At 42.0% G+C, this 27,550-nt stretch overlaps 1 protein-coding gene across 5 annotated transcripts in view; it reads right to left on the minus strand.

The window, feature by feature from the left end:
• Positions 1 to 27,550, minus strand: part of KREMEN2 (kringle containing transmembrane protein 2) — a 109,247-nt gene that overhangs the window by 40,528 nt on the left and 41,169 nt on the right. Inside the window, exon 1 of one of the 5 annotated variants that reach the window (XM_033944093.1) lies at positions 8,178 to 8,221. The exons of the other annotated variants lie outside the window; for them this stretch is intronic. Within the exon in view, the coding sequence (XP_033799984.1) occupies positions 8,178 to 8,220 (43 nt within the window). The 5' untranslated portion in view covers position 8,221. Of the gene's footprint in view, positions 1 to 8,177; positions 8,222 to 27,550 lie in introns of those variants that run through there. 5 annotated transcript variants of the gene reach the window in all.

The following is a 27,550-nucleotide window of genomic DNA, read 5'->3' on the forward strand; positions in this document are numbered from 1 at the left end:
ACAATCATTCTTATGTTTTTCAGATTGTTTCCTTTCATATTATGCTTGGAAATCCATATTCTCATGAACCTTAGAACGGTTGTGAGCCATCTGTTAAGTGATTCAGGTCTTATTTCCACCAGACACCTGTTTTAGTTTCAAGTTTTCAAGTTTGATTTAAAATTTGATTAGTCGCTTAATCATACTTCAAAGTGATGTACATAGTTTAAAGCTTTACAATTTTCAGGGGACGGAACATGAACGCCACACAAGGGAAAAAGGGTAAGTACAATAATTGAAAGAAAAGGAAACAACTAAGGGGTAAAACAACAGGGAGGGATAAGTAGAGGGATCAGAGGTTAAAATTGAACGAAGCTAACCAAATCTAAGGAACTAAACAGTCAAAGGCATCTTTAAAAAGAAAGCACTTTAACTTACTCTTAAATCTGTCTATAAGATGTTCTTCCCTTAAGTGAATGGGTAGGGAATTCCACGTTTGTGGTGCTGTGACTGAAAAAATATATTAACGTGTGCCGATAAGTTTAAGGGAGGGGACCGTCAGTAAGTGTTGGTCACTGGATCTAAGCGTTCTGGTGGGAGCATAGGGAACCAAGAGTCTATCAATGAAAGCTGGGGCTTTATAAAGGAGAGTTAGCAGGCATATTTTAAAGGTTATGTGATGAGACACCAGAAGCCAATATGCTTTTTTAAGGAGCGGCGAAACATGGTCAAATTTCTTTGCATTCATAATGAGTTTGATAGAAGCATTCTGGATGATTTATAAACGTCTTATTTCTTTTTGGGCAATTCCCTTGAACAGGGCATTACAGTAATCGATTTTTGAGATTACCAAAGAGTGTAGCTACCATTCTATATCACCAAACACAGGGAACTCCACACATAATTGTTTGTTCAAAACTAAATAAGTCTGTGGAGGATAAATCGTTACTCTAAAATTAAAATATAATCCACTACTTCTTTAGAAATTTTACTTCTCTAAAATAGCGGTGGAAAAACCTCAGATACCTGCACCAAAACCCACACTTCAGTAAATCTCCTGTATGTGGCTTATTACCAGCAGATAGATGGCAATCGTAGTTTAAAAAAACCAGGCAGTCAGCTGGAACCCCATAAGATTGTGCAGGCACTGCCTTGGACACCAGCTTTCATACCAGAACTGAGGCCCTCCAACAACTAAAAGGCAATCCCATCCACGGTGAGGTGTGAGTCAGCTGGAACCCTGTGAGATTATGCAGGCACTGCCTTGGACACCAGCTTTCACACTGGACTCTGTGAGGCCCTTTAATATCTAAAAGGCAAACCTGTCCACAGTGAGGTAGAAGTCAGCTGGAACCAAGCAAAATTGTGCAGGCACTACTTTGGATGCCAGCTTTTACACCGGATACTGTGAGGCCTCCTAACATCAAAAAGGCGATCCCATCCGCAGTATGCGGCTATGATCGTGTGGCCGTGGGTGCATGCCTAAAGGAGTATAACCAAAGGAGCAGGTCCCATCCCTTTGGACCCCCTTTGGAGCTACTGAGGAGCTTGGAGCTTGACATTCTGCTTTGCTCTTATGGGGAAGTGTAAGGCTGGAAAGAAGGGACCTACAGCGGTGCCTGTGATTAGAGGTCCCATGGATCTTCATTTGATTCCAACTGTATCATCAACTCCTTTACAAGGGGTGAGTTTTCCATCAACTCCAGAGATATCGTTTTTATCAGGGGGTCCTTCCCCTCCCCCAACCTGACCTTGAATTTGGAATGGAGCACTCTCATTCAGTTGGAGCAGAAGCAGCAGGAGCTTGCATCCACTCCAAGATTGCTGCAGCTCTTGATACTTCATCAAATTCAGCTGGACCAATTTCTGAAAAGGTACTTTTATCAATTTCTCTCTCTCATGCTCCTCTGATTGATATATCCAAGTCAACTGATATTTCTATCAAAGATGTTTATGAAGTTATTATAAGATAAAAATCTTAAGGCTAACTTTCAGCAATTTGGTAAATACACAGAGGAAGTTGTTACTAAAGTGACTGAACATGATTCAAGGTTGACTAACCCCCTCTTCTATTAAACTGCGCTAGCGCAGAGAGCCACGCTGAATGGCCCGTGCTGCTCCCGACGCTCATAGGAACTCTATGAGTGACGGGAGCAGCGCAGCTCCCTGCGCTAGAAACTGCTATCACAGTTTCGTAGAAGAGGGGATAAGTTGGAGAAAGGATTAGAAGGTGTTAATATATGTTTTCTCACTTCAAGCTGTTGCAACTGCATTAGCTAAGGATAGTTTGATGATACACCTACAACTTGAAAATTTTATGGTTACTTCATTTTCCTATGACACATTTTCTATCCTATGGTGTTATTCAAAATGCATGTTAAAGATGTGCTACAAGTTGTTGTTCAACCAGATGTTAAATCTTTGTATTATCTTCTTAGAGCTGTTAGACAATCTAAGCAGGAGGGGGAGTTAGATGGTGTGAGTTCCCCAAATAATTTGGATTTAACTACATTTTTTGAGACTTCTCGGGAAGGAATTTCAAAAAGAGCCACTTTATTAGTAACAATGTTTTCATTGGGTAAAAAAATCATTAATAATAAAAAAGTATTTGCAGAAGAGTACTCTTTTTTTATGATCAGAAAGTATTAATGTTTCTAGATGTGGCTTGGGCAACTCAGTTGCATTGTAAATTGTTCTCCAGCTTAAACCTTGGATTTTAGCATTACGGGGGACCTTTTTAAAAATTTCCTTGTAAATGCCTGATCACATATTAGAAATATTCATTTATTTTTCTTGACCCTGCACAATATGATTCTTTTCTTTTAACTAAAACTACTAAAGAGATTTAGTAGTTTATATTTCAGGTTAATAGAGAATGAAAGATATTGTAGACCTGCTTGTTTTCTTTATTGGATTGTATTTCTATAGTGTGGGATTCAGCTGAATAACTTCCCATAATGCGGACTTGGATTTGGTTTGTGTTCTTAAATATTATATCCTTGGATACCTGTAATTTATTATAATGATTTATAAATAAATTGGAAAAACCTCACTACTAGATAATAAATTAGCGTTTCTCAAATTCTTCGAGCCAAGTACCCCCTAAGTCTAACAAATATCAACTGAGTACCCCCACCCAAGCTCCACCCCAGACCCACCCCTATAATAATAGTACTAATTGTAATGCAATTTCTTCCATTCATTTTTCATATACACACAATAAAATTTTATTAATACATAATGGTACCCACAAAATTAAAAAAAACACAAAGCACATGGTACACAGAGAAATCTTAATTATCATTTATATTTGTTTTTTATTCAAAGAGGTCAAGGCAGATGACTTTAAAATATGCAATGTCACCTCAGTAACATCTATAGAAAAATAAACAAATATAGTGCAAAATATAGATAGCAGATGTAAATTCTCAAAATGGGCATATTTCAATCACTAAATTGAAAATAAAATCATTTTTCCTACCTTTGTTGTCTGGTGATTTCATGAGTCTCTGGTTACACTTCTTTCTGACTGTGCATCCAATATTTCTTTCTATCTGCCTCCTGCATGCTTCATCTTCTCTGAGTCCAACTTTTCTTCCTCTCTCCTCCACCCCTATTGGCAACATGTCTCCCTCTCTCTCTCACTGTTCTCCTGCCATCTGCCTGCCTGCCTCGGAAGTGTTCTTTCTGCATCGTTCTGCATAGTCAGAATGCTGCAGAAAGAACACTTCTGGGACAGGCAGATGGCAGGAGGCTGGTTTCATTGTGTATCTGGCTGCCCGAAGATTTTAAAATACAGTGATGGGGTAGCTGGTAGATGGGGGAATCAGGAATGAAGCCTGCCTCCTGCCGTCTGCCTGCCTTGGAAGTGTTCTTTCTGCAGTGTTCTGCTTAGGCAGCAGGAGGCTGGCTTCATTGTGCTGCTGACCACCCAAAGTTTTTGAAATGCAGTGGTGGGGAGCTGGTAGGTGGGGGAATCAGGAACTGGGGAGAGGTCAGATCCAGCTGAGAGGAGTGGGGGCTGGGGTTGGGTTGGCTTTGACGGAGGGAAGCGGGCATGAAGGAGGGATCCCTGTCGGCAGCTCGCGTATCCCCAAGGGTACACGTACCGCATGTTGAGAAACACAGTAATAAATAATGCTATGTCCTGCTTCACAAAATAAGAGTAATGACCATACTAGAAGGCACTCAAATGCTACCAAGTGCTTGAGGTAAAACACTTATCTGTCTTAACACCCAAAGGGGACCCATTTTACTGAAATTTCTTCAGAGGATAAATTGTTACATTTACATAGTGTCACTATTCCATAATCTGCAATGCAAAGCAAAACAGAATGTTATTCTGTAACTCACACAGAACTAGAGCATAGTTCATATCTGTGATGTCTATGTAAACCAACCATGTCATCCAAAGCTCCCTATTCTACTTCAAGCACAGATCTCTCAATCAACTCTTGCTCTTCTGCTGTTCTTTTTTCACTCTTCATTCTCTGCTATTCTTCATCTTCCTCCCTTTTTGCCTGCCTTTCCTTCTATAGTTCTAGTCTTCTAATCTCAGGGAGGTATGATGAAGTCCAAAACTCCCAACTTTCTCTCTTTGACCTTTTGTTGGGGTTGTGTTTCTTGGCGGCAGGAGAGATTGGGCATTTCTCCCACTGCTGGGGGGGAAGCATGGTGTTACGTGGCAGCGGAAGAGAGTGGGCATTTCTTCCGCTGCCAAGGGGAGTTGGGGAGTGTTTCTTGGCAGTGGGAGAGTTTGGGCATCTCTCCCACTGCTGAGGGGGGGGGGCGTGGTTTTTCTCCTTCCCTGTTCAGTGGTGTTGAGTGGTGGTGGGAGAGCATCGGCATCTCTCCTGCCTCCGAAGGGTGTTGAGGGTGTATGTTTCTTGATGGCAGGAGAGATTGGGCATCTCTCCCACTGCCAGAGGGGGTGTTGGGGGGTGTTAGTTGGTGGCAGGAGTATTGGGCATCTCTCCCGCTGTCCGATGGAGGGTTACTTGTCCTGGTGGATCAATTTTAATTATTTTTTTTTTTTTGCATTTATTCTACGCATGTGCCTATCGCTTTCAGCAGTGATTGGCACTTGCAAACTTAGCAAATTTTCATTACTCTCTGCCAACCTGATTTGCATGAACATTTTTTGGAGAATGACTCACTTTTTAAAAATTGGTACTATAACGGCTGCGACAGCAGCCTGTCGGTTTTTATGCAGATTTTTGAAAATCTAGCCCTAAGACAAGTCAGAAACCAGAGCTCTCCTGTAAAGCAGACATTTATCTCCAATTTAATCGCAGCAAATTGATAAGGATCTGATTGTGGATATCTAAAAGTTTGGAAGGAAAGAGGAGGTGCTGCTGTTGGGAGATTTCAATCTGCCGGATGCGGACTGGAATGTTCCATCTGTGGAATCGGAAAGAAGTAGGGAGATTGTGGATGCCTTTCAAGAGGCTTAGCTCAGACAAATGGTTGCGGAACCCACGAGGGAAAAAGCAATTTGGATCTGGTCCTCACAAATGGAGAGAGTATCTCTAATGTTCAAGTGGGTGCTCACCTGGGAAGTAGCGATCATCAAACAGTTTGGTTTGATATAACGGCTAAAGTGGAGAGCGGCCACACGATACTTAGTCCTAGATTTCAAATGTACGGACTTTAATGAAATGGGTGAGTACTTGAAGAAAGAGCTGTTAGGATGGGAGGATATAAGAGAAGTGGAAAAACAGTTGTCTAAGCTTAAAGGAGCGATAAAAATAGCTAGGGACCTTTATGTGAAGAAAATAAATAAAAACAACAGAAAAAGGAAACCAATATGGTTCTCCAAACTAGTGGTAGAGAAAATAAAGGCAAAAGAGTTGGCGTTCCTGAAATATAAAAAAAAACCCAAGAAGAGGAGTGCAGAAGCCAAGAGAGAGATACATCTGGCAAAAACGCAGGCGGAAGAACAAATGGCTAAAATAGTAAAAAAGGGAGACAAGAACTTTTATCAGATATATTAGTGAAAGAAGGAAGATGAAAAATAGAATTGCTAAATTAAAGATGCTGGGAACCGATATGCAGAGAATGATGAGGAAAAAGCAAACGTGCTAAACAAATACTTCTGTTCTGTGTTCACGTATATGCTGAGAGGTGAGAGACTGATATGTACGGACGGGGAGAGGGACCTTGGGGTGATAGTGTCCGAAGATCTAAAGGAGAAAAAACAATGTGACAAGGCAGTGGCTGCTGCCCGAAGGATGCTGGGCTGTATAAAGAGAGGTGTAGCCAGTAGAAGGAAGAAGGTGTTGATGCCCCTGTACAGGTCGTTGGCGAGGCCCCACTTGGAGTATTGTGTTCAGTTTTGGAGAAAAAGAGTTGAAGTGGTCCAGAGGAGGGCGACGAAAATGATAGGAGGCTTGCGCCAGAAGATGTATGAGGAGAGACTGGAAGCCCTGAATATGTATACCCTAGAAGAAAAGAGGGACAGGAGAGATATGATTCAGACATTCAAATACTTGAAAGGTATTAACGTAGAACAAAATCTTTTCCAGAGTAAGGAAAATGGTAAAACCAGAGGATATAATTTGAGGTTGAGGGGTGGTAGATTCAAGAGCAATGTTAGGAAATTCTACTTTGCTGGAGGGTGGTGGATGCCTGGAATGCGCTCCCAAGAGAGGTGGTGGAGAGGAAAACGGTGACGGAGTTCAAAGAAGCGTGGGATGAACATAGAGGATCTAGAATCAGAAAATAATAGTAAATATTAAAGAACTTAGGCTAGTACTAGACAGTCTTGCATGCTATGTGTCTGTATATGGCCTTTTGGTTGAGGATGGGCTGGGGAGGGCTTCAATGGCTGGGAAGGTGTAGATGGGCTAGAGTGAGCTTTGACGGAGACTTCAGCAGTTGGAACCCAAGCACAGTACTGGGTAGAGCTTTGGATTCTTGCCTAGAAATAGCTAAGAAGAAAAAATTTAAAAAAAAAATGTAAATTGAATCAGGTTGGGCAGACTGGATGGACCATTTGGATCTTTATGTACCGTCATCTACTATGTTACTATGTGATAAGGAGTCTGTCACAGCAGAACCTACTGCACATAAGAGCAGCTCAGTTCCCAGCACAACATTCAGAGGGGGTGGAGTAAAGAAACCCTTAATTGCATTGCTAAAGCAGAGTAAAGGAAAACCAGCAGAGAGAGGGTTAATGTCAGACCAATGAAAAGTTCATATACCCCAACTGAGCCTGTTAAAGAGGGGAGGGATGGAGAGATTTAGTAGCAGCAGGAGGAGCAGCAGCAGTCCTGGCAGAGAACAAACCCTCAGCTCTCAAGGGAAGAGATTGCCAAAGGCTACAGGGGAAATTTTACAGCCCTTAGAGCAGGGGTGTCAAACTCGATCACATAAGGGGCCGAAATCTAAAACATAGGCTAAGTCATGGGCCAAATTGTTTTATTAATATACTTAGGGGTCCTTTTATTAAGGTACGCTAACTGATTTAGCGTGTGCTAAATGTGCATCTTAATAAAAAGACCCCTTAGTAGAAGTACTGGGTTACAACCCTTAGTAGAAGTACTGGGTTACAACCTCTCCAACCCCACGCTGGTTCTGTGATGTAAACAAAATAAATAAAAATGACTTTTCCTCTCTTTTAGGTCCTAGTTCACGCCTGCTGTCTAACACCAGCTCTGGCAGGATACATATTTCAAATCTGACATATTGTAATCGCAGAGCAGAAAATAAAATTATTTTTTCTACCTTTTGTTGTCTGGTCAACAAACTCAAGTCACATATTATTTACGAATGCATTTTGTGAAGACACTCGATATTAAAGAGAGAACAGGTCAAAATTAATAGCGTTCTAGCCGCATTACTACAGTTACAAATAATGTTAATACCAAATGAGAAATACATATCACATCCGAATTAGATTTTAAAAACCCAAACAACTAAACCCTTTTAAAGAAAAGTGTATTTAACTCTGATAATCCAATAACTGTTTTTGCGCCTTTTGTTGTACTACAAACAGAATCCCGACAGTATTGATCCTAATCTTCCGAAAGTACACTGATCCCTCTATATATACTGGACTGGTTTTTCTCCTTCCCTGTTCAGTAACCATAATTGCAGAGCCAGTGAAAAAAAATGTACAAAGCTTACTCCCGCCACAGACACTGCTTTCACTCAGCAGGATAGTAAGTATACAGACAAAAACCGATTGTAGTACTTACCAGAGCCCCGCCACGGCGCGCTGGTGATTAAGCGAAGCAGCATGACAAAACGGCACTAAAAAAATAGGAAAAAATATAGAACTATCACACTTTCCGCGGAGATCTAGAATGAACTACCCGCAAAAATGACATTAAGATGTCCTATTGGTCAAACCAGGTCAGCAGGCTTGGCGCACTCAGCTAGCTTCCGCTAGTAAGATCACTTCCAGCCGCTGATCTATGGCTGTCAGGTTGTCAGGCATGCGTGGTAGTGCTTGCTCTCCTGACTTCAATCATAGCTGCAAGTCACTCGTTTCTGGCTGATGCGGCGCTTGTACCTGTCTGCTGGCGGGCCAGCTTAAGTGAAATTTTGTAATTGTCTGGCGGGCCAAATTTTATTACACCACAGGCCAGATTTGGCCCGCGGGCCAGAGTTTGACATGTCTGCCTTAGAGGAAATGCCAATTTGATTTCAGCCAGCCAGAATAAGATTCCAAGCAGGGAAATGAATGTGGCAGAAATTTATTGAAGCTAAACATGGCCGCCAGGTTAGAGATCATGATTCTGAAATACCTAGCCTAGAACCAAGTTCAGTTTGAGGGTTGGGAGCTAAATTCTGAGGGAAATGAGAGTATGGAATGTGATTATGTATGGGACCCTAATGTGAAAGAAAAGTTAAAAAATGCTGTGGCAAGCAGATAAAGGTATCAGGGCTTGTTTGTGAAAACCTCTTAGATTTAAAAAAACATAAGACATCCCTTCAATGCGAATTATAAATGTATTCTTGGTTCCTGAACCCAAGTGCTTAGCCTGAAAGCAGGAATAAATGGAAAAGTAATCCATTTCCTGAAAATAGCACACGTGCAATGCAGTGAGAAGGAATGGACGATGGGAACCTGTTTCTCTCCTATTAAATGAAGCAGGGCAAAGAGACACCTTGGATAATGCAGGAGGCTACTGCACATGGACTGTAACAAAGTCTGCTTACAAGCCTTCTGTCCTCAGCAGCAAACACCAGAGCTTATCTGCGAAAGAGCTGCTACAGTGGGCAAGAAGCCCGAAGAATTTAAGTTGATTTTGGAATTATGCGATTATATGATTGGCAAGGACTGAGAAATTGCCAGTATGCTGAAACTGTGATTAAAACAGTCAAGTTGGAAAAAAGATTTACTAAGTTTTCTTGTTCCTTTTGTGTTGGCTCAGGTGATCCTAATAAATGAACATTTGTTTTTGTATCCAGGTTGATCCCAGAACTCCTTATTGAGCAGGCAATCCTAGTTCAGCCACTCCAAGGTTCCGCTCTGCTTGATGTTTGGCTACAGCCAACACCTATTACCCTGCCACAATAGTCATTGTGAATATCCTAAAAACCTGACTGGCTGTGCAGTCCTCAGGACAAGATTGGGAAGCTGTATCTTACTGACCATGGCAAAGCTTAATCTATTTCATACTTCTAGTATGGCTCAGGCTACAGAGTTAGAATGCAATTTTATAATAGGTCAACTAGGTTGGGAGGCGAAGTACACTAGGTACCTATTTTGAGTCTATTCTATAAAGATAACATAGGTGCCTATGAGTCTTTGTAAAATATCCTTGGAACAGCTGCCAAAATCATAGCTGCATATTTTTACACCTCTTTAGGAACATGTATAAACATATGTGGCTGAAGTATAGACACCTTTACTAAAGATCATGTATTGTAACACCTTTACTGAAGCTCATGTAAACTGCTCTGAATTGACTTCCCAGTCATTAGTAGCAGTACAGAAGCTTCCAATAAACACTATTTTTAACCTAAATGGAAACAGTGCCTTATTCCAAAGTGGTTTATACAAATACATACATAATGTTAAAACAAACATAAGAACATAAGAGTTGCCATACTTGGACAGACCAAGGGTCCATGAAGCCCAGCATCCTGTTTCCAAAAGTGGCCAGTCCAGGTCCAAAGTACCTAGCTAGATCCCAAGTATTAAAACAGATTTTATGCTGCTTATCCTAGAAATAAGCAGTGGATTTCCCCAAGCCATCTCAATAATTGCCTATGGACTTCTCTTTTAGAAAATTATCCAAATCTTTTTTAAACCCTGCTAAGCTAACTGATTTCATCACATTCTCTGGCAACAAATTCCAGAGTTTAACTATACATTTTGTGAAGAAATATTTTCTCTGGTTTGCTTTAAACTTATTACTTAGTAACTTCATCACAAGCCCCCTAGTCCTAGTATTTTTGGAAAGAGTAAACAAGTGATTCACATCTACCTTTTCTACTCCACTCAGTATTTTATAGACCTCTATCATATCACCTCTATGCCATCTCTTCTCCAAGCTGAAGACCCCTAGCTACTTTAGCCTTTTCTCATAGGGAAGTCATCCCATCCATTTTATCGTTTTTGTCGTCCTTCTCTTTACCTTTTCTAATTCCGCTATATCTTTTTGAGAAACGACAACCAGAATTGCACATAATATTCGTGGTGTGGCCATAGTGGTGGTGTGGTGATACAAGGGCATTATATTTTCATCTTTGTTTTCCATTCCTTTCCTAATTCCTAACATTCTATTTGCTCTCTTAGTCGCCGCTGCACATTGAGCTGAGGGTTTCAACATATCCTCAATGATGACACCTAGATCCTTTTCCTGGGCAGTGACTCCTAACGTGGAACCCTGTATCACATAGCTATAGTTTGGGGTCCTCTTTCCCACATGCATCACTTTGCACTTGCTGACTTTAAACATCATCTGCCATTTTGACATGCAGTCTCCCAAGGTCCTCTTGCAAATTTCACAATCCTCTTATGATTTAACAACTTTGAACAACTTTGTGTCATCAGCAATTTTAATTATCTCACTAGATATTCCCATCTCTAGGTCATTGATAAATATGTTAAAAAGCAGCGGTTCCAGCATAGACTCCTGGGGAACCCCACTATTTATATAAAGCTGAGAACAAAAGGAACAGCAATTACTATACAGACATTTTGCTCTTTTTAAACTGGAGAAAAAAAGCCTCAGAACCCCATCAGGGGAAGTTACCCTCTGACTTGAAAGGGTATATTTACGTCACAGGCAAAAAAACTCCAGCATATATCTCACACTTAACACAATGCGCTTTCAAATGTTCATATCAATTTCACAAACTTAGCGATGTATAAATATTCATATCAGTTTTTATTAATATTGAAAATTAGTCAAACTTATCTTCCCAACTGCAGTAAATAGCAAGACACGGACCTTCCAACAGTGGCCAATGGTGGCCAGCGTTTCGCCAACAGGCTGCTTCAGGATTTTAAGAGACCAAATCTGTTAAAGAAATGCATTGTAAGAAATTTCTTGTCTTTGTAACTTACTGAAACCTCTTGACATATTTATTCATGCTTCTAGCTCTGCAGAGTTAGCCTAGCAGGGTTTAATAAAAGTTTGGATAATTTCATAGATGTCCATAAACCATTATTAAGATGGACTTTGGAAAATTGACTGCTTGTTTCTAGGATAAACAGCATAAAATCTGTTTTACTCTTTTGGGATCTTGCCAGGTACTTGTGATCTGGATTGGCCACTGTTGGAAATAGGATACTGGGCTAGATGGACTTTTGGTCTGTCCCAGTATGGCAACACTTATGTTCTTATATTCTTACGAAATTCCTCCTGGCCAGTTAAACCACTTGTTCAGAGCTAACCAGTCATATTCAGCAGCACTTAACAAGATAGTGCCACTGAAAATGTCTGCTTAGCGCTCAACTTGAAACCAGCTATTTTGTGGGTATTCTGGGGATGAAATCATCACTTGGCCAGTTAAATGCCAACATTAAATTTCTGGGAATAACACCAGTGGCAGTCAGAAAAATGCTGATTGCTGCTGGCTGAATATAGGGTCCTGTACTGATAATTTTTGGAGTGATTTTAAAAAAATTGGGGAGGAGACACAGGATTTGTTATAAACTATAGGACAACTGATGAAACTAGTATCAGTTTAGCCAAACTAGTTCACTGACTTTTGACATTTGTGAGTCCCATTTTATTTACATAGTCAATTTGATTTTTATACATGTGCAGCTTATATGAGGTTTTGGTTTGGTACCCCTCCTCTTTTATGAAGCCATGTTGGGCTTTTTTATCGCCAGCCTCAGCGGTATTAGCTCTGACGCTCATAGGAAGTCTGTGAGTGCTGGAGCTTTTACTGTTGCGGCTTGCGAAAAAAAAAAAAAAAAAAAAAGTAAGCCTAACATGGCTTCAAAAAAGGGGGGAGGGGGGTTAGTTTTAGCAAGCATTAAAAGCACCTAAGAAGCAAATCTATAACCATGCATATGTAGTTATGTGTGCTATGTGGTATAAATATTGAGATAATTAGCACACTGGTGTGATATATATAGGCCTCCTTCATAGACAGAAGAAGTAGGCAGATTTAATAATAGATATTCAGAATATAGCTGTAAAAGGGGAAGTATTATTAATAGGTGATTTTAACTGTGGGGTCTTCTAGAAGTAGGGATGGGGTCATACTGGACTTAGTGCTTACAAATGGGGAAAGTGTTTCTAATATTTCAGTGGGTAATCACTGCATTGTGTGGTTTAATATTAAGACAGGTGTAGAGAGGGCTCATTCAAAAGTAAAGGTTTTAGACTTAAAAAAAAAGTTTTGTTCAGCTGGGGGATTATGTCAATGAATTGTCTGAATGGGAACATCTGGAAGAAGTAGAAAAGCAGTGGGCAAAAGTTTCAAGTTTTTTAAATTTTGATATACCGTCAAGCTGTCTAGGTGGTGTACATACAAAACTGAAAGGAGCTATTGTAAGGACAACAAACCATTTTGTATGTAAAAGTAAGAGGAAAAGAGTGCTGCTTTGGTTCTCAAAAGTAGTAGCTGAGAAGGTAAGGAAAAGAGATTAGCTTTCATAAACTACAAAAGATCACAGAAAGAAGAATACAGTACTGTATAGACAAAAGTATCTGGAAAAGTTAAGAGCGGCTGGTCGAGTACTCAGGAAAGCAATGATGCACATGAAGAAAAAAATAGCTGGCACAGTAAAACAGGGGGACAAAACTTTTTTTTTTTTAAAGATATATTAGTGATAGAAAGAAGTGCGAAAGTGGCATTGTAAGACTCAAAGGTAAAGAGGAGGAATATGTAGAAATTGTTAAAGATAAGGATGAATTGCTTAATAAATATTTCAATTCTATGTTCACAGCTGAAGCGCTGGAAGCGGGACCACAGAAGATACACACAAATAGAGATGGAGGTGTTGTAGACCCTTATCGATATTCAGAGGATTGTGTTCATAAGGAGCTAGCTAAACTAAAGGTGGACAAAGTGATGGGGCCAGATTATATACATCCAAGAGTACTGAAGAAACAGTTCTGGCGGTTTCACTGGCTGATCTTTTCAATGTTTGTCTTAAGTAGGAAGTGGTACCATAGGACTGGAGGACAGATGTGGTACCTCTCCACAAAAGTGGACATAAGGAAGTAGGGAACTACATGTCTTTAAGTTTGTCTTCTGTGGTAAATAAATTTATGGAAATGCTTTTAAAACAGAGAATAGTGACATTTCTGGAATCCAGTGGGTTACAGGACCTGAGGCAACATGTATTCACTATAGGCAGGTCTTGTCAGACAGAGAATTGGATAGAGGGAGTACACCAGATGTGGTGTATATAGATTTTAGCAAAGCCTTTGACAGTGTTCCACACAGGTGTTTAATAAATAAACTGAGCGCCTTGGAGAAAGCCTAAGGGATCTGGCCATTCGGAGTCTTAGGGCACTCCCAGTGAATCCCAGAATGGAGAGAGGCTTAAGATTCTAGTTGGCCCAGGCGCCTAAGGCCCCTCCCATAAGAGGGGCCTTAGGCGCCTGGGTCAACCGGAATCAGGACCATAGGCCTCTGCCCAGTGCAGCCCAGAATGCACTAAGAAGAGGAAGGCCCGCCATTCTGTGGAGGTGGGCCTGCCATATGGAGGGAGCAAGCATCCCTCCAGCCAGCCTACAAGAAAAAGGTCTGAATGGGGGCAAATTTTCAGGGGGGGTTCTGGCAGGAGGGAGTAGGCATCCCCTCTGATGGTGATCTTCAAGGGGAAGTGTCCGGCAGGAGGGACTGTCTTCGGGTGATGACAGCAGGAGGAATTGGGTACTCCTCAAGCTATGGACATTCAGGGGGTGGGCTTCAAGGATTCCAGCAGGAGGGACTTGGGCATCCCTTCTGCTGGCCGACTTCTTGGGGGTCGGTTCCCTGCTGTGGCCGCTAAACTGATTGTGGCAGGGAGATTCCCTTGCTGCGATTATTTTGCTGTCCTACATTTCAGGCAACTATCGTGGCCCTAGGGAGATGCCTAGGGCTGCCTAAGCTCCCTTAAGGCTGCTACCAAGCGAAACCACGCCTAGCCTTGGGCGAGCTTAGGCGGCTTACACTTTCCCTATGCTCGCAAAAACACCTACAGTGTAGACTGCCTATCTCGGGTGGTTTTTTTGTTGGTTTTTTAACCATCCCGATTGGCTGGTTAGAAAGCAGTAGGATGCCTACCGCCACCTACAATTGGGATTACATTTATAGAATTTGCCCCTAAGTGCCATACAAGGTGTCTAAACAGACCAGATGACCATTGGAGGGATAAAGGCATGTCTCCCCCTTTAATCCCCCAGTGGTCACTGACCCCTTTCCCATCCCCATAAAAGCTGAAAATGACATACATACCAGGCTGTATGAAAGCTACAGATAAATGAGACGCAAGCAGGTCCCTGGAGTAGCCTAGTAGTTAGTGTAGTGGACTGTAGAGAAGGAGACCTAGACCCATATTCCACCCTAACAGGTACACTTGTAGTGGAAAGTCTGAGTACCCCCAAAACCACAAAATGGCTACTGAACCAATATATAGGTAACACCTGCAGCCATAAGGGCTATTGTAGTATTGTATAGTTGGATATAGTACATTTTTTTGCTTCTCTTGAAGGGTTCACCATGCAATATAAGGGAGTTATATATAATGTGATGTGATGTGTACCTGGGACCTTTTAAGCCAAGTTCACTGCAGTTCACTTCCCCACTGTGATGTGTGTGTGTGGCCAGTTTAATAAGTATGTTGGCCTAGATATCCCAATGGCATGATTTTGTGCATTTTCCCTTGGATGTTTTTTGTTTGAAAATGGCTCTTAAAGAAAGATATGCTGAGCACAAAAACATCTAAAATAGAGTGGTTTTTCTTGTAATTCTTTATTTAAACACTGCAAATACAACCCAAAGAACATACACTTCTCCCTCCGTATTCACGGTTTCAGCATTCGCAGTTTCGATTATTCACGGTTTTTAGCTTACTGGCTGCTCCCCCCCAATTACATCAGCTTGCATAGAGAAATCGCTGCTTCCAAGTGTTTACAGAGAAAATCATTGATTCCCAGCACTTTCTTCACTGTGTTTTGACTCTCGTGAATGCCAGCCGAGCCAGCTTGTCTTGATTATCATCCACCCCTCTGGGAATCACCCCCAATAATGCAGTTTCAGCCCTCATCACCACCCAACATTGTAAAAGTTGCCCCACATACCCAAATACCTGGGGCCAGTAACCCAAAAGTCTGGGGGCACTCCCACCACATATATAAAAAGGTACACCGTTGGCTACACCCTTTCCAACATTCACCTGTACAGGCAGAATACATCTTACTAAGCACCACCGGTATAATATATCACCACACCAATAGCTTAATTGCATTCTCTACCAACTGTGGCGCCATCGCTACGTGATGAATCCTCAAAGCTATCTGTTCCCATTCATCCCCAGTAAATCGCTTAGTAAAGTAAATAAGCGATCCATCAAGATAAAATAAAACTTGAAACTATATGTGATCCCCCTCCCATGTCTTCATATAGGATGTTTTCTGATCACTATCAACATGTAACCATTTATACAAAACAAAAATACAGCCCCGGTGAACTGGGGCCCCAAGCAACAATTGAAATGGGGAACTCTGTAGAACATTAGGGTCCATAAGAACATAAGAACATAAGAAGCGCCATCTCCGGATCAGACCTTCGGTCCATCAAGTCTGGCGATCCGCACACGCGGAGGCCCTGCTAGGTATACACCTGACTTATTTTATAGCCAACCATATCTTTATATGCCTCTCTCAAGGAGATATGCATCTAGTTTGCTTTTGAAGCCTAGGACTGTCGATTCCGCAATAATCTCCCCTGGGAGAGTATTCCAGATGTCAACCACTCTCTGTGTGAAGCAGAACTTCCTGATATTAGTCCTGAACTTGCCCCCCCTTAGCTTCATTTCATGTCCTCTTATCCGTGTCAAATTGGACAATGTAAATAATCTTCTCTGCTCTATTTTGTCCCTCACCCAAGCCCGCTTGAGATAATTTTTCACCTGCAAATAAGGAAATAAGTCCCCATGCTCCAGCTGAAATTGATCCCGAACCTCAGGAAATGCCCTAATTGTTTCCCCCTCCAAGAACTGTCCATAGCAATACCAATCCCCAACGCTCTCAGCGCTTAAAAATGCCCCCTTCCTGACCCATGAGAAAGTCCGGCGCAAACCGAAGAAGAAGGAAATGTATCCCCTGAGCCTTCCCCACTAACTTCTGATATACCCCTTTCCAGACCCTTAGAGGGGCATAAGTCTGTTTACATCCATCTCACAAGTCGTCCAAAGTAAAAAAACAGCTTAAGACACATTTTCGAAAAATACGTCCAACTTTTTTCTCATTTCGAAAATCGTCTAATTATACATCCTGCCTATCTGATCGTCCAAGCTGCTAAATCATCCATTTTTATACCACATTTTCGTCCAACTTTTCGTCCAAGTCTAAACTGCCTAGAACAAGCCCTGTTGGACGTGGGAGGGATCTGCAAAGTGATGGACTGAACACCCAGACATGCCACCTAAATAGTGGGGTACCTTACAGGGCACTGCTGTGAACTTCACAAAAAGGATGCCATGGCTTCTCCTCCCTACAGCTCTCCAAACCACCTCCAGAATCCCCTAGACCCACTTATCTACCACCCCAATAGCCCTTATGGCTGCAGGAGCCACTTATATGCCAGTACAAAAGGGTTTTGGGGGGTGTATAGGAGAATGCACATGTTTCAGTATCAATGCAGTGATTACAGGGGCTTATGGGCATGGGTCCTCCTTTCCATGAGTCCCTAATCCACCCCCAAGACGACTTAAGCAGCCTCTGTGCTGGACGACTAGGCTTTCCTATGCCAGGCGGCCAGGTGATGATGGTCTGGAGGCTGAATTTTAAAGGTGTGATTAATATTTTTATGGGGGTGGGGGGTCAGGGATCACTGGGGTAGTGTGTTGGGGTCTGTTTTATGTGTTTGCAGTGCTTATCTGGTGACTTTAGGTGGGTTTTTGTGACTTAGACCATGTTGTATATGGTCTAAGTCACAATGTCCAAGTTCCATCGATCATCAGCTGTATAACTTTCGGTTATACATGCTGTACGACTAAGTCTAAGCCGACCCACGTACCCCCAACTCCCCCCCCTTGACACTCCTCCCAAAATGCCCCATTTAGCTTTGGTCGTTCAGCGGCACTATGTAATAATAATAATTATTTATTTCTTATATACCGCCAAAGCCGTAGAAGTTCGAGGCGGTTTACAATAAAGAAGGGCTGGACAATCAGCGAATGGGTACAATCAGAGAAAGGGTACAATCAGCAAATACCTAGGCCTAGGTTGTTTAGAAATACATCCAAAACCCATTTTTATTATTGGCACTTGGACGTATTTGGGAAATGTTCGTCAAAGTGCCGGTTTTTGGACGTTTTTCTCTTTCGATTATGAGCCCCTTAATGTTTACCCAGTGAATGGATTACTCAGATCCCCGAAGTCCTTATCCCCTAAACCCACCCAAGGTAGGTAGCCTAATGTACGAATGCCTCTCATACCCTCCAACAACCCTTGTTCCACCTGAACCCATAGTTTGAGTGACGTAGCATGCCAGTCCACCACTGCCCAAATCTGTGCCGCCTTATAATACTGTTCCAAGTTGGGAATACCCAAGCCCCCTTCCCCCTTAAACTTGAACATGGCATACCGAGCCACTCGGGGATGCCGACCCCCTCCACACACACAAACAGTTAAGTAGGATCCTATGCCAGTGTTGAAAATAAACTCTAGGGATTTCAATAGGAAGAACTTGAAGTAAATACAAAAACTTAGGAAGTACCATCATCCGCACCACCTCCATTCTACTCATCCAAGAGTGGTATAACTTATCCCATCTAGATAGCTCTTGTATCAGAGAGGAAACCATTGGAACATAATTAAGATGAAACAGAGAAGACCAATCAGCACCCATGTGAACCCCTAGGTGGCGAATGGAACCCATCACCCACCGAAAAGAAATTTGATGCTGTATCTCCTGGATTTCCTGAGCTGGCACCAAAATATTCAATATCTCCGTTTTAGTCATATTCGCTTTAAACCCAGATAACTGCCCATATCCATGCATAAGATCCTGAAGGTACTGCTTCAAGCCCTCAGCTATTGCTAGGATGTCATCCACAAATAAGGTTAATTTGTGTTCCACCCCATGTATGGGAAGACCTCTCATGATAAAACTGTCATATCTTTTGTGCCAAAGGTTCAATCACCAGAGCAAACAGCAGTGGTGAGAGCGGGCACCCCTGCCTCGTCCCCCGATAGAGCTCAAATGGAATAGAGTAAGCCCCATTTATTTTAACACAGGCCATTGGACTATGGTACAAAGTAAGAATCCAGGAGATAAAACGCTGTTCCAGCCCCATCCGTTGCAAACCGCCTCCATAAACTTCCAATCAACACGGTCGAAAGCCTTTTCTGCATCCACCGCTACTGCTACCCATGGAGATCCCGATCTCCGTGCATGCCACACCAAATTCAACACCCTATGAATTCCATGTGCCGCCTGTCACTCTCCAATAAACCCAACTTGATCAGGGTGAATAAGCGCTGGCATATGATCGGTCAATCTATCTGCCAAAACTCGAGCCATGATTTTAGTGTCAATGCCCAATGGGTCTATAACTGCCACATATGGTAGCATCCTTCCCAGGTTTCGGGAGCACTGTAATCCCTGCTAACTTCATATAGAAAGGTAACTACTCACCATCCTGTAGGAAATTGAAAAGCCGCGCCAATAAAGGTGCCACCAAAGGTTCAAATTGCTTATAAAACAATTCCGTGAACCCATCTAACCCTGGAGATTTTCTCGGCTTCAACATACGGAACACCCGCAGCACCTCCTCCATGGTTATATCACCATCCAACCTCTAAGAGTCTGAAGCAGATACAGACTGCAAATCCAAATCCTGCAAGTATTCAATAATATCCCCTGCCGACTTCAGGAGTGTACAACTCTTGATAAAAATCCTGAAATCTCTGCTGTATACCTGCATTGTCAAGCAAAAGGGAACCATCTGCGGCCTTAATAGACATAATATTAGCTTGGGTTTGTGCAGCTTCACTCTATGGGCTAACAATTTGCCAGCTCTATTGCCAGTCTCAAAATATTTAAGATGAAGTTTGTCTAAATTAAATTTAATAACCTCATCTTCCAATTTCCCCAGAGCCATACGGGTTTCGTGAATCTGAAGATGAAGCTGCTCTTCCCTAGGCCCCCTCTTATGTTGTTCGACCAGCCTATGCAGGATATCCCTCAATTGTTGTTCTTCCCTCTGTCTCCACTTTTTCTTATGGGATGCCAACAAAATAAGTTCCCCCCAAAGTACCACTTATAAACTTTCCCAAATTGTCATGGGCGAGAAGTGGACAATGTCATTATGCTCCAAAAAATCATTAATCCCCTGCTCAACTTTCCACGTGATCTGGGGGGTCACTCAAAAGGCTATCATTTAATTTCCAATAAGAATCCCATACCCTTGAGACTCCCCATTTCACATCCATCCAAATAGGGGCATGATCTGACCAAACAATACTATCAATTCTGGCATCTACTAACTTCCCTCCCCACCTCTTATCCTTATATAACAAGTTATACGAGTATATACGTCATGCACAGGTGAATAATATGCATTATCTCGTCCCATCCAATGTTGCACTCTCCACCCATCCACCACATTAAGTATGTCCAAAAAAACTTTTCAAACTCCGTCTGTCTGATTTAAGGCGAACCCCTCCTTTGCCCGTAGAGTCCCACCTGGGATTCAACACCAAATTAAAGTCTCCCCCAAGAACCAAGTGCCCCACCTTGACTGATAATATTTTGGGCAATAACTCTTCAAAAAACTGTTCCTGTTTGACTTTAGGTGCATATAGATTGACCAATGTCACCAATTCCCCATTTACCATCCCAGTCCATATAATCCACCGCCCACCTTCATCCTCCATTCCCTCTGGGGTGCCACTGTCAAATTTTTTGAGAAAAGGATCCCCACCCCTGCTTTTTTCTTTCCAATTTATTAGACGACCAGACCCTAAGAGGGAACTCCCGAAATTGAATAAGTTTCTCCCCTGCCTTCAAAAAATGTATTTCCTGTACATAACAAATATCAAAGCACAGGCGCTTAACTTCCTTCAACAATAATTGTCTTTTATTAAGGCCCTTAACATTGAGGCTACTCACTCTCAGCATACTAAATCCCCCCTTCCATCTCCAGTAAGGACTGCACTCCCCAACTTCATCATCCCGTCCCTCTGCAACTATCTCATCCCCACTCCATTCCTCCCTCCCACATCCCCCTCCCCCCTCCCCACACACCCAACTCCCTTCATGGCTTCATGCGACTCCACCATAGTAACATAATAACATAGTAGATGATGGCAGATAAAGACCCAAATAGTCAATCTAGTCTGCCCAACCTGATTCAATCTAAAAAATTTTTGTTATTTTTTTTCTTATTCTTCTCCTTAGTTATTTCTGGGCAAGGATCTAAAGCTCTGCCCGGTACTGTTCTTAGGTTCCAACTACTGAAGTCTCCGTCAAAGCTCACTCCAGTCTATCCACACCCTCCTAGGCATTGAAGCCCTCGCCAGTTCATCCTCTCCCTAATGGCCATATACAGATACAGACCGTGCAAGTCTGCCCAGTATTGGCCTTAATTCTTCAATATTTACTATTATTTTCTGATTCTAGATCCTCTGTGTTCATCCAATACTTTTTTGAAATCCGTCACCGTTTTTCTCTCCACCACCTCTCTTGGGAGAGCATTCAAGGCATTCACCACCCTCTCCATAAAGAAGAATTTCTTTACATTGCTCTTAAGTCTCCCACCCCTCAGCCTCAAATTATGCCCTCTGGTTTTACCATTTTCCTTTCTCTGGAAAAGATTTTGTTCTCCGTTAATGCCTTTCAAGTATTTGCACGTCTGAATCATATCTCCCCTGTCCCTCCTTTCCTCTAAGGCAGTGGTTCTCAACCCTGTCCTAGGGACCCCCCAGCCAGTCGGGTTTTCAAGATATCCCTATTGAATATGCACGAGAGAGATTTGCATATAATGGAAGTGACAGGTATGCAAATCTCTCTCATGCATATTCATTAGGGATATCTTGAAAACCTGACTGGCTGAAGGGTCCCCAGGACAGGGTTGAGAACCACTGCTCTAAGGTATACATATTCAGGGCTTCCAGTCTCTCCTCATACATCTTTTGTCGCAAATCTCCTATCATTTTCGTTGCCCTCCTCTGGACTGCTTCAAGCCTTTTTGTGTCCTTCGCCACATTCGGTCTCCAAAACTGAATATAATACTCCAAGTGGGGCCTCACCAACGACCTGTACAGGGGCATCAGCACCTTCATTCTTCTACTGGTTACGACTCTCTGTATACAGCCCAGCATCTTTCTGCCTTGTCACACTGTTTTTTCACCTTAAGATCTTTGGATACTATCACCCCAAGGTCCCTCTCCCCATCTATGCATATCAGCCTCTCCCCTCCCAGCATATAAGTCTCCTTCCGATTATTAATCCCCAAATACATTACTCTGCATTTCTTTGCATTGAATTTTAGTTGCCAGATTTTAGACCATTCCTCTAACTTGTGTAGATCCTTTTTCATGTTTTCCACTCCCTCTTCGGTGTCTACTCTGTTACAAATCTTGGTATCATCCACAAAAAGGCAAACTTTTTCTTCTAACCCTTCAGCAATGTCACTCACAAACATATTGAACAGGATCGGCTCTAGCACCGAACCCTGAGGGACTCCACTACTCACCTTTCCTTCCTCCGAGCGACCTGCATTAACCACCACCCTCTGGTGTTTGTCCGTCAACCAGTTTCTAATCCACTTTGGGTCCTTTCAGCCCTTCAAGTTTGTTCAAGAGCCTCTTATGAGGGACCGTGTCAAAGGCTTTGCTGAAATCTAAGTAAATTACATCTAGCATACACCCCCATTTGCATCTAGCATACACCCCCATTTACACCTTCAAAAACACCACCCATTTCCCCTCCCCCCTCCAAGCATACTCAACAAACTCTCCCCACCTATACAGGAACCCACACAGTCAACTAGCTGCAATCATACGCAAAATGCCCATATACCCAATGTCCATAAGGAATCCAGCATCCCCATCAGATCCCCATCAATGAATATGCAATCCCGGTCTGCATCCAGTCCTCTGATCAGGTACCACGCGGGTTTTCACTCTCCACCCCACTCTCAGCAATTGCAGGCCTCTTGCTGGGCCTTGCCCTTCAGCGGGAAGGTACCTCCTGCCACCGAAACTTCTCCAGCCTCCTGGCTGCCTGATTGCCCGGAATCGAGGCTCCCGCTGGCAATAGCCCTTCCTTTTTAAGCAAAACATCCAGTTCAGCTACCGATGTCACTCGCTTGTGGGCTCCGTTGATGGTTATCAGTAAACCGAAGGGAAAGAGCCACCTATAATGAATAATCTTCTTTTTCAAAATGTCCAAGAGCGGGCAAAATTAATTCCCACCTCTTCTGCAAAGTCATAGCAGATAGATCCTGAAAAACTTCCACCTTTATGTTTTTCAAGGTGATGACCCCCCAGTTCTCTAGCTTTTTTCACAAAGTGATCCTTATCATTGAAATTATGAAGGCAAGCTATGATATCCATGGAATAGTCTGTTTTCTTCAGCCATAAGGTCCTGTGGGCCCTATCCACCTTCAGGGAGTAAGGAGCAGTCTCCAATGCTGCTGCCGGAGCAAAAATAAATTGATGCAAGTACTGTACCACTGCCATAACATCCCCATATTCCTCTGTGTCAGGGACGCCCCAGATTCTCACATTGTTCCACCATGACCTGTTCTCCAGATCCTCTACTCTAGCGAAACAATCCAAAACATCTTTTTGAGTCTCTGCCACCGTGGAACCAAGGTCTTGCACTACTTCCTCCTGCTCCCCCATTCGCTGCTCTGTTTCCTCAACGCACCCCAGTAACTCTGCAAAGTCCTTCCGGATTTCCTTCACAGCATCTCAAATTTTGTCTTCACTGCTTTTACCTCAATCTTGATTTTGGACAGCCATTGCTGCAAATCTGCTTTTGTTATCGCCAACACAGATTCCACTCTCTGAAGCCGCGGTGAGGTCCTCCTCTCCGATTCGTCCTCAGAGGCACTGTCTCCTGACTCGCGCTCATGCAGGCTGGAGGTTCCACGCACATGGCGTAGGCCTCCTTGTTCTGCTCCTCTTATAGAATACTGCCTAGGGGAAAAGTATGCATCATGATTTGATGGTGTGTATTTTGCTGTAGGTGGTCACATGGGTAGGGTGCACAGCTTTGCATGTAAATTATATAATTCTATCCTTTGCACATGTAGGTGATGATATCTAGGCGCAGGCATTTACATGAACTATAGGACTATTTGTATTAGGAACATAGTAAATGACGGCAGATAAAGTCCCAAATGGTCCATTCAGTCTGCTCAACCGTACATGCTCTATAAATTAATAATTTAATTTAAATGGTCCTTTTTCTTATATATTCTAGTACCTACTTTTCTTTATAGAATAGACTTAAAATAGATGTCAAAACCAGCACATGGAGGGGGTTGTATGATTTTGTTTTTTCTCTTTTCTTTTTGACTGCTATCCTATTTTATTATGGAGTTCTTTTCTATTTTTTATTACGAATGTTAGTGTATTGTAAACTGCTTATATCCTGTTTTGGCTTAGGTGGTATATCAAATGTAAAATAAACTGTAATTGTAAAATTGTAAATTATATAGAATAGCCCCCTTGAAGTGTGCTAATTAGATCTTAGTTGTTTCACTTGCCGGTGTCCTGGCTGTTTCCAGAAGGAAAGGGTTAAATCTTTCTCTGGGAAACTCCTGGGCCCTTAAGGTGTATCAAGAGAAGGAAAGTCTGTTGGAAGATCAGTCAGAGAATTACAAAGCAGGAGGTAAGCAGCACCTATAATTACTGATCCCTCCCCTGCCTGAAGCATCAAACAGATTCAGCAAAATGCTTAATAACTTCAGAGTAGGCATGAAAAAAGTCAGTTAAAAAAAAGAGGAGACCAGGGCCACAAGAATGCCAGTGCTGAGCCTCGAGGAAGGGTGCCGACAAACAGTAAATCCATTTGTTCTGTAATATGGGAGCCAGAAGCTGCCCCCCATCAGAAAAATGTTTAGTTGTTTTATCCTATAATAGATAAAGTATGGACATCTCTCTGCAACAAAACCCATTTTTTCATAATAAAAACATTAAGATCTGTCACTGTATCATTTTAATTTTTATTTCATTCATGGTAACAATATTAAGGGGAACAAATTGAGTGTCAAAGTAAGCCAAAGCAACTTATAGAAAAAAAGCACAAATTACCTCAATGAACAAGAAACAGTCTTTATTGACCCAACATGAGCCGTGTTTTGGTGTACAACACCTGCATCAGGGTTTATCCAAACTAATGGAGCATCTCATAAATGAAGAAACCACAGAGCAATATACTTGAAACTTGTCTGCAATTATTACAATACCACAGTCTGAACACAGACAGCAAGGAAGGACATTCAGTGCTATGGAGACCTATGTTTGGCAGGAAGCCAGTAATGCTGGAGGATATAGCCATCTGCAGACCAGTTTCAGATATATTGCTCTGTGGTTTCTTCATTTATGAGACAATCCATTAGTTTGGATTACCCCTGATGCTAGGGACCACTTTAGGGGTCAGTACCCAAGAAAAAGATCTAGATGTCATCGTAGACGATAATCTGAAACCTTCTGCCCAATGTGCGGCGGTAGCAAAAAAACAATCGGGATGCTAGGAATTATTAGAAAAGGGGAGGCAAATAAGACTCTTACTGTATTACTCCATGGTACGACCTCACCTTGAGTATTGCATTCATTTCTGGTTGCTGTATCTCAAAAAAGATTTATTAGAATTAGAAAAGGTTCAAACAAGAGCGATCAAGAGGATAAAAGGGATGGAACTCTTTTCGTATGAAGAAAGACTAAAGAAGTTAGGGCTCATCAGCTTGGAAAAGAGACAGCTGAGATATGATTACGGTCTACAAAATCCTGAGTGGTGTAGAATGGATACAAGTGAATTGATTTTTTACTCCATCAAAAATTACAAAGACTAGGGGACACTTAATGAAGTTACAGGAAAATACTTTTAAAACCTTTAGGAGAAAATTTTTTTTTTTCCTCACCAGAAGATATGGTAACAGTGGTTACTGTAGATGGGTTTAAAAATTTTTGGATAAGTTCCTGAAGGAAAAGTCCATAGTCTGCTATTGAGACAGTCATGGGGGATGACGCTGAATGCCCTGAGATTGGTATCATGGAATGTTGCTACTATTTGGGCTTCTGCCAGGTATTGGTGACCAGGATTGGCCACTGTGGCAACGGGATACTGGGCTAGATGGACCATTGGTCTGACCCACTATGGCTATTCTTAAGTTAGTGAATGAAAATGAGCGAAAAACACATCGGGGCTCATAATCAAAAAATAAAAACATCTATAAACTGTCATAAGTTGGCATTTGGACATCCTAATTGTTGGGACGTTCAAGTGCCAATTTTTGAAGCCATTTTTCTGGATGTCTAATGAGGCATTTTTCCCGCTGTGCATCCAGAGTTCCAGGGGACATGTTAGGAGGTGAGTTATGGGTGGGCTTAACTTGGATATCTTGTGGTGATAATCAAACCTTTTCACAAGATGTCCTGGACAGAACTTAGATGTTCTGAGCTAGACCAGTTTTAGAAGCGTCTAAGTGCCACAAAGGTATCCAAACTAGCCAGATGACCACTGGATACATGAAGTTATGGTCCCCCCACTGGTCACTAACCTCATCTCAACCCCCAAACATCTGAATGAAAGAGTGCATACCAGTCTCTAGAATAGTAGCAAATGGGTATAATGTTAGACATCCTAAGGTTAGGACATCCTGTCGGACAAGACGTGATTAAAAAAAAATAATAATAATAATTTCTGGACATCTAGTGGTTTGGCTTTCAAAAATGGACATTTCTGTACTTCTGACTTTGGACGTCTTACAGGAAATGTCTAAGTCCAACTTAGACATCCTTTTCGAAAATGGCTCTCATTTTGTGTTTTTTTTGTCTGCTGGTAATAGTGCATACTTTTTCAAAAGTGTTTATACTATTTGCAATGAAGTTGCTTGCTTTTGAAAGAGTGACACTCTTTTCCAGACATTGTGCCTGTTCAAATCATTGCATTTGTATGAACTTTGCAAATGGAGCACATTGTTTCTATAGAGCACACACTCAATGATTTTGCTCCTGTGATGACAAAATGGCCAAAAGAATATGAATAAAAAGAACTTTATGGCTACCCATACCTCATGTTTATATTAGATTTTTAATACTCCTTTGCACAGCTATTTCTGCTATTTGAAATCTAGGCTAGATATTCCCTGAGATGGAGGATTAAGATATCAATTCATACATCAATTTATTTAGGACAGTTGTAATCTGCTTTGATGTTGGTTTGCTAAGTGTATTTTATGTTTTTATTGCTCACTGCTTCAATCAAGTTTCTTCTTTGCTGACAGGCCCTCCCTCCATTGGTATCCACAGTTTCTCTTCCTTGGACAAATTCTTTTCTTGTTACTGCAGTGTTTGGCTTCCTTTCTGTGCCTCGACCCCGTGGGATCATTACCAAAAGGATTAGGATTCTCAATATGGGAACCAACTTTTCCAAATTATTGGGGATGCTACACCCAACAGAAATTTTCTTTCCCTGAACACATTCAAAGAGTTTGTTCATTATTGGGTGTGTTGAAGCACCCACAGAGCTGGCTCCAATGATTCTCAACCATCTGAATTTCCCTTATTTTTTGAACTGTCTGTTGAGTAGCAGGAGGCGTTTGGGCACTTAGGCCTAGATGCACAAAAGTCAGTCAGTATTACCGACTGGATCGCTGTTGGCCGATTCACTGGCCGATTCCCCAACAGCAATCGATGCACAAACAAGTTTGCTTTCAAACAATTTACACGGAGGTGCAAATCATTTGCATGCAAACACGACA

The sequence above is a fragment of the Geotrypetes seraphini genome, chromosome 5 (genome assembly GCF_902459505.1).
Source record: "Geotrypetes seraphini chromosome 5, aGeoSer1.1, whole genome shotgun sequence".
Lineage (NCBI taxonomy): Eukaryota > Metazoa > Chordata > Amphibia > Gymnophiona > Dermophiidae > Geotrypetes > Geotrypetes seraphini.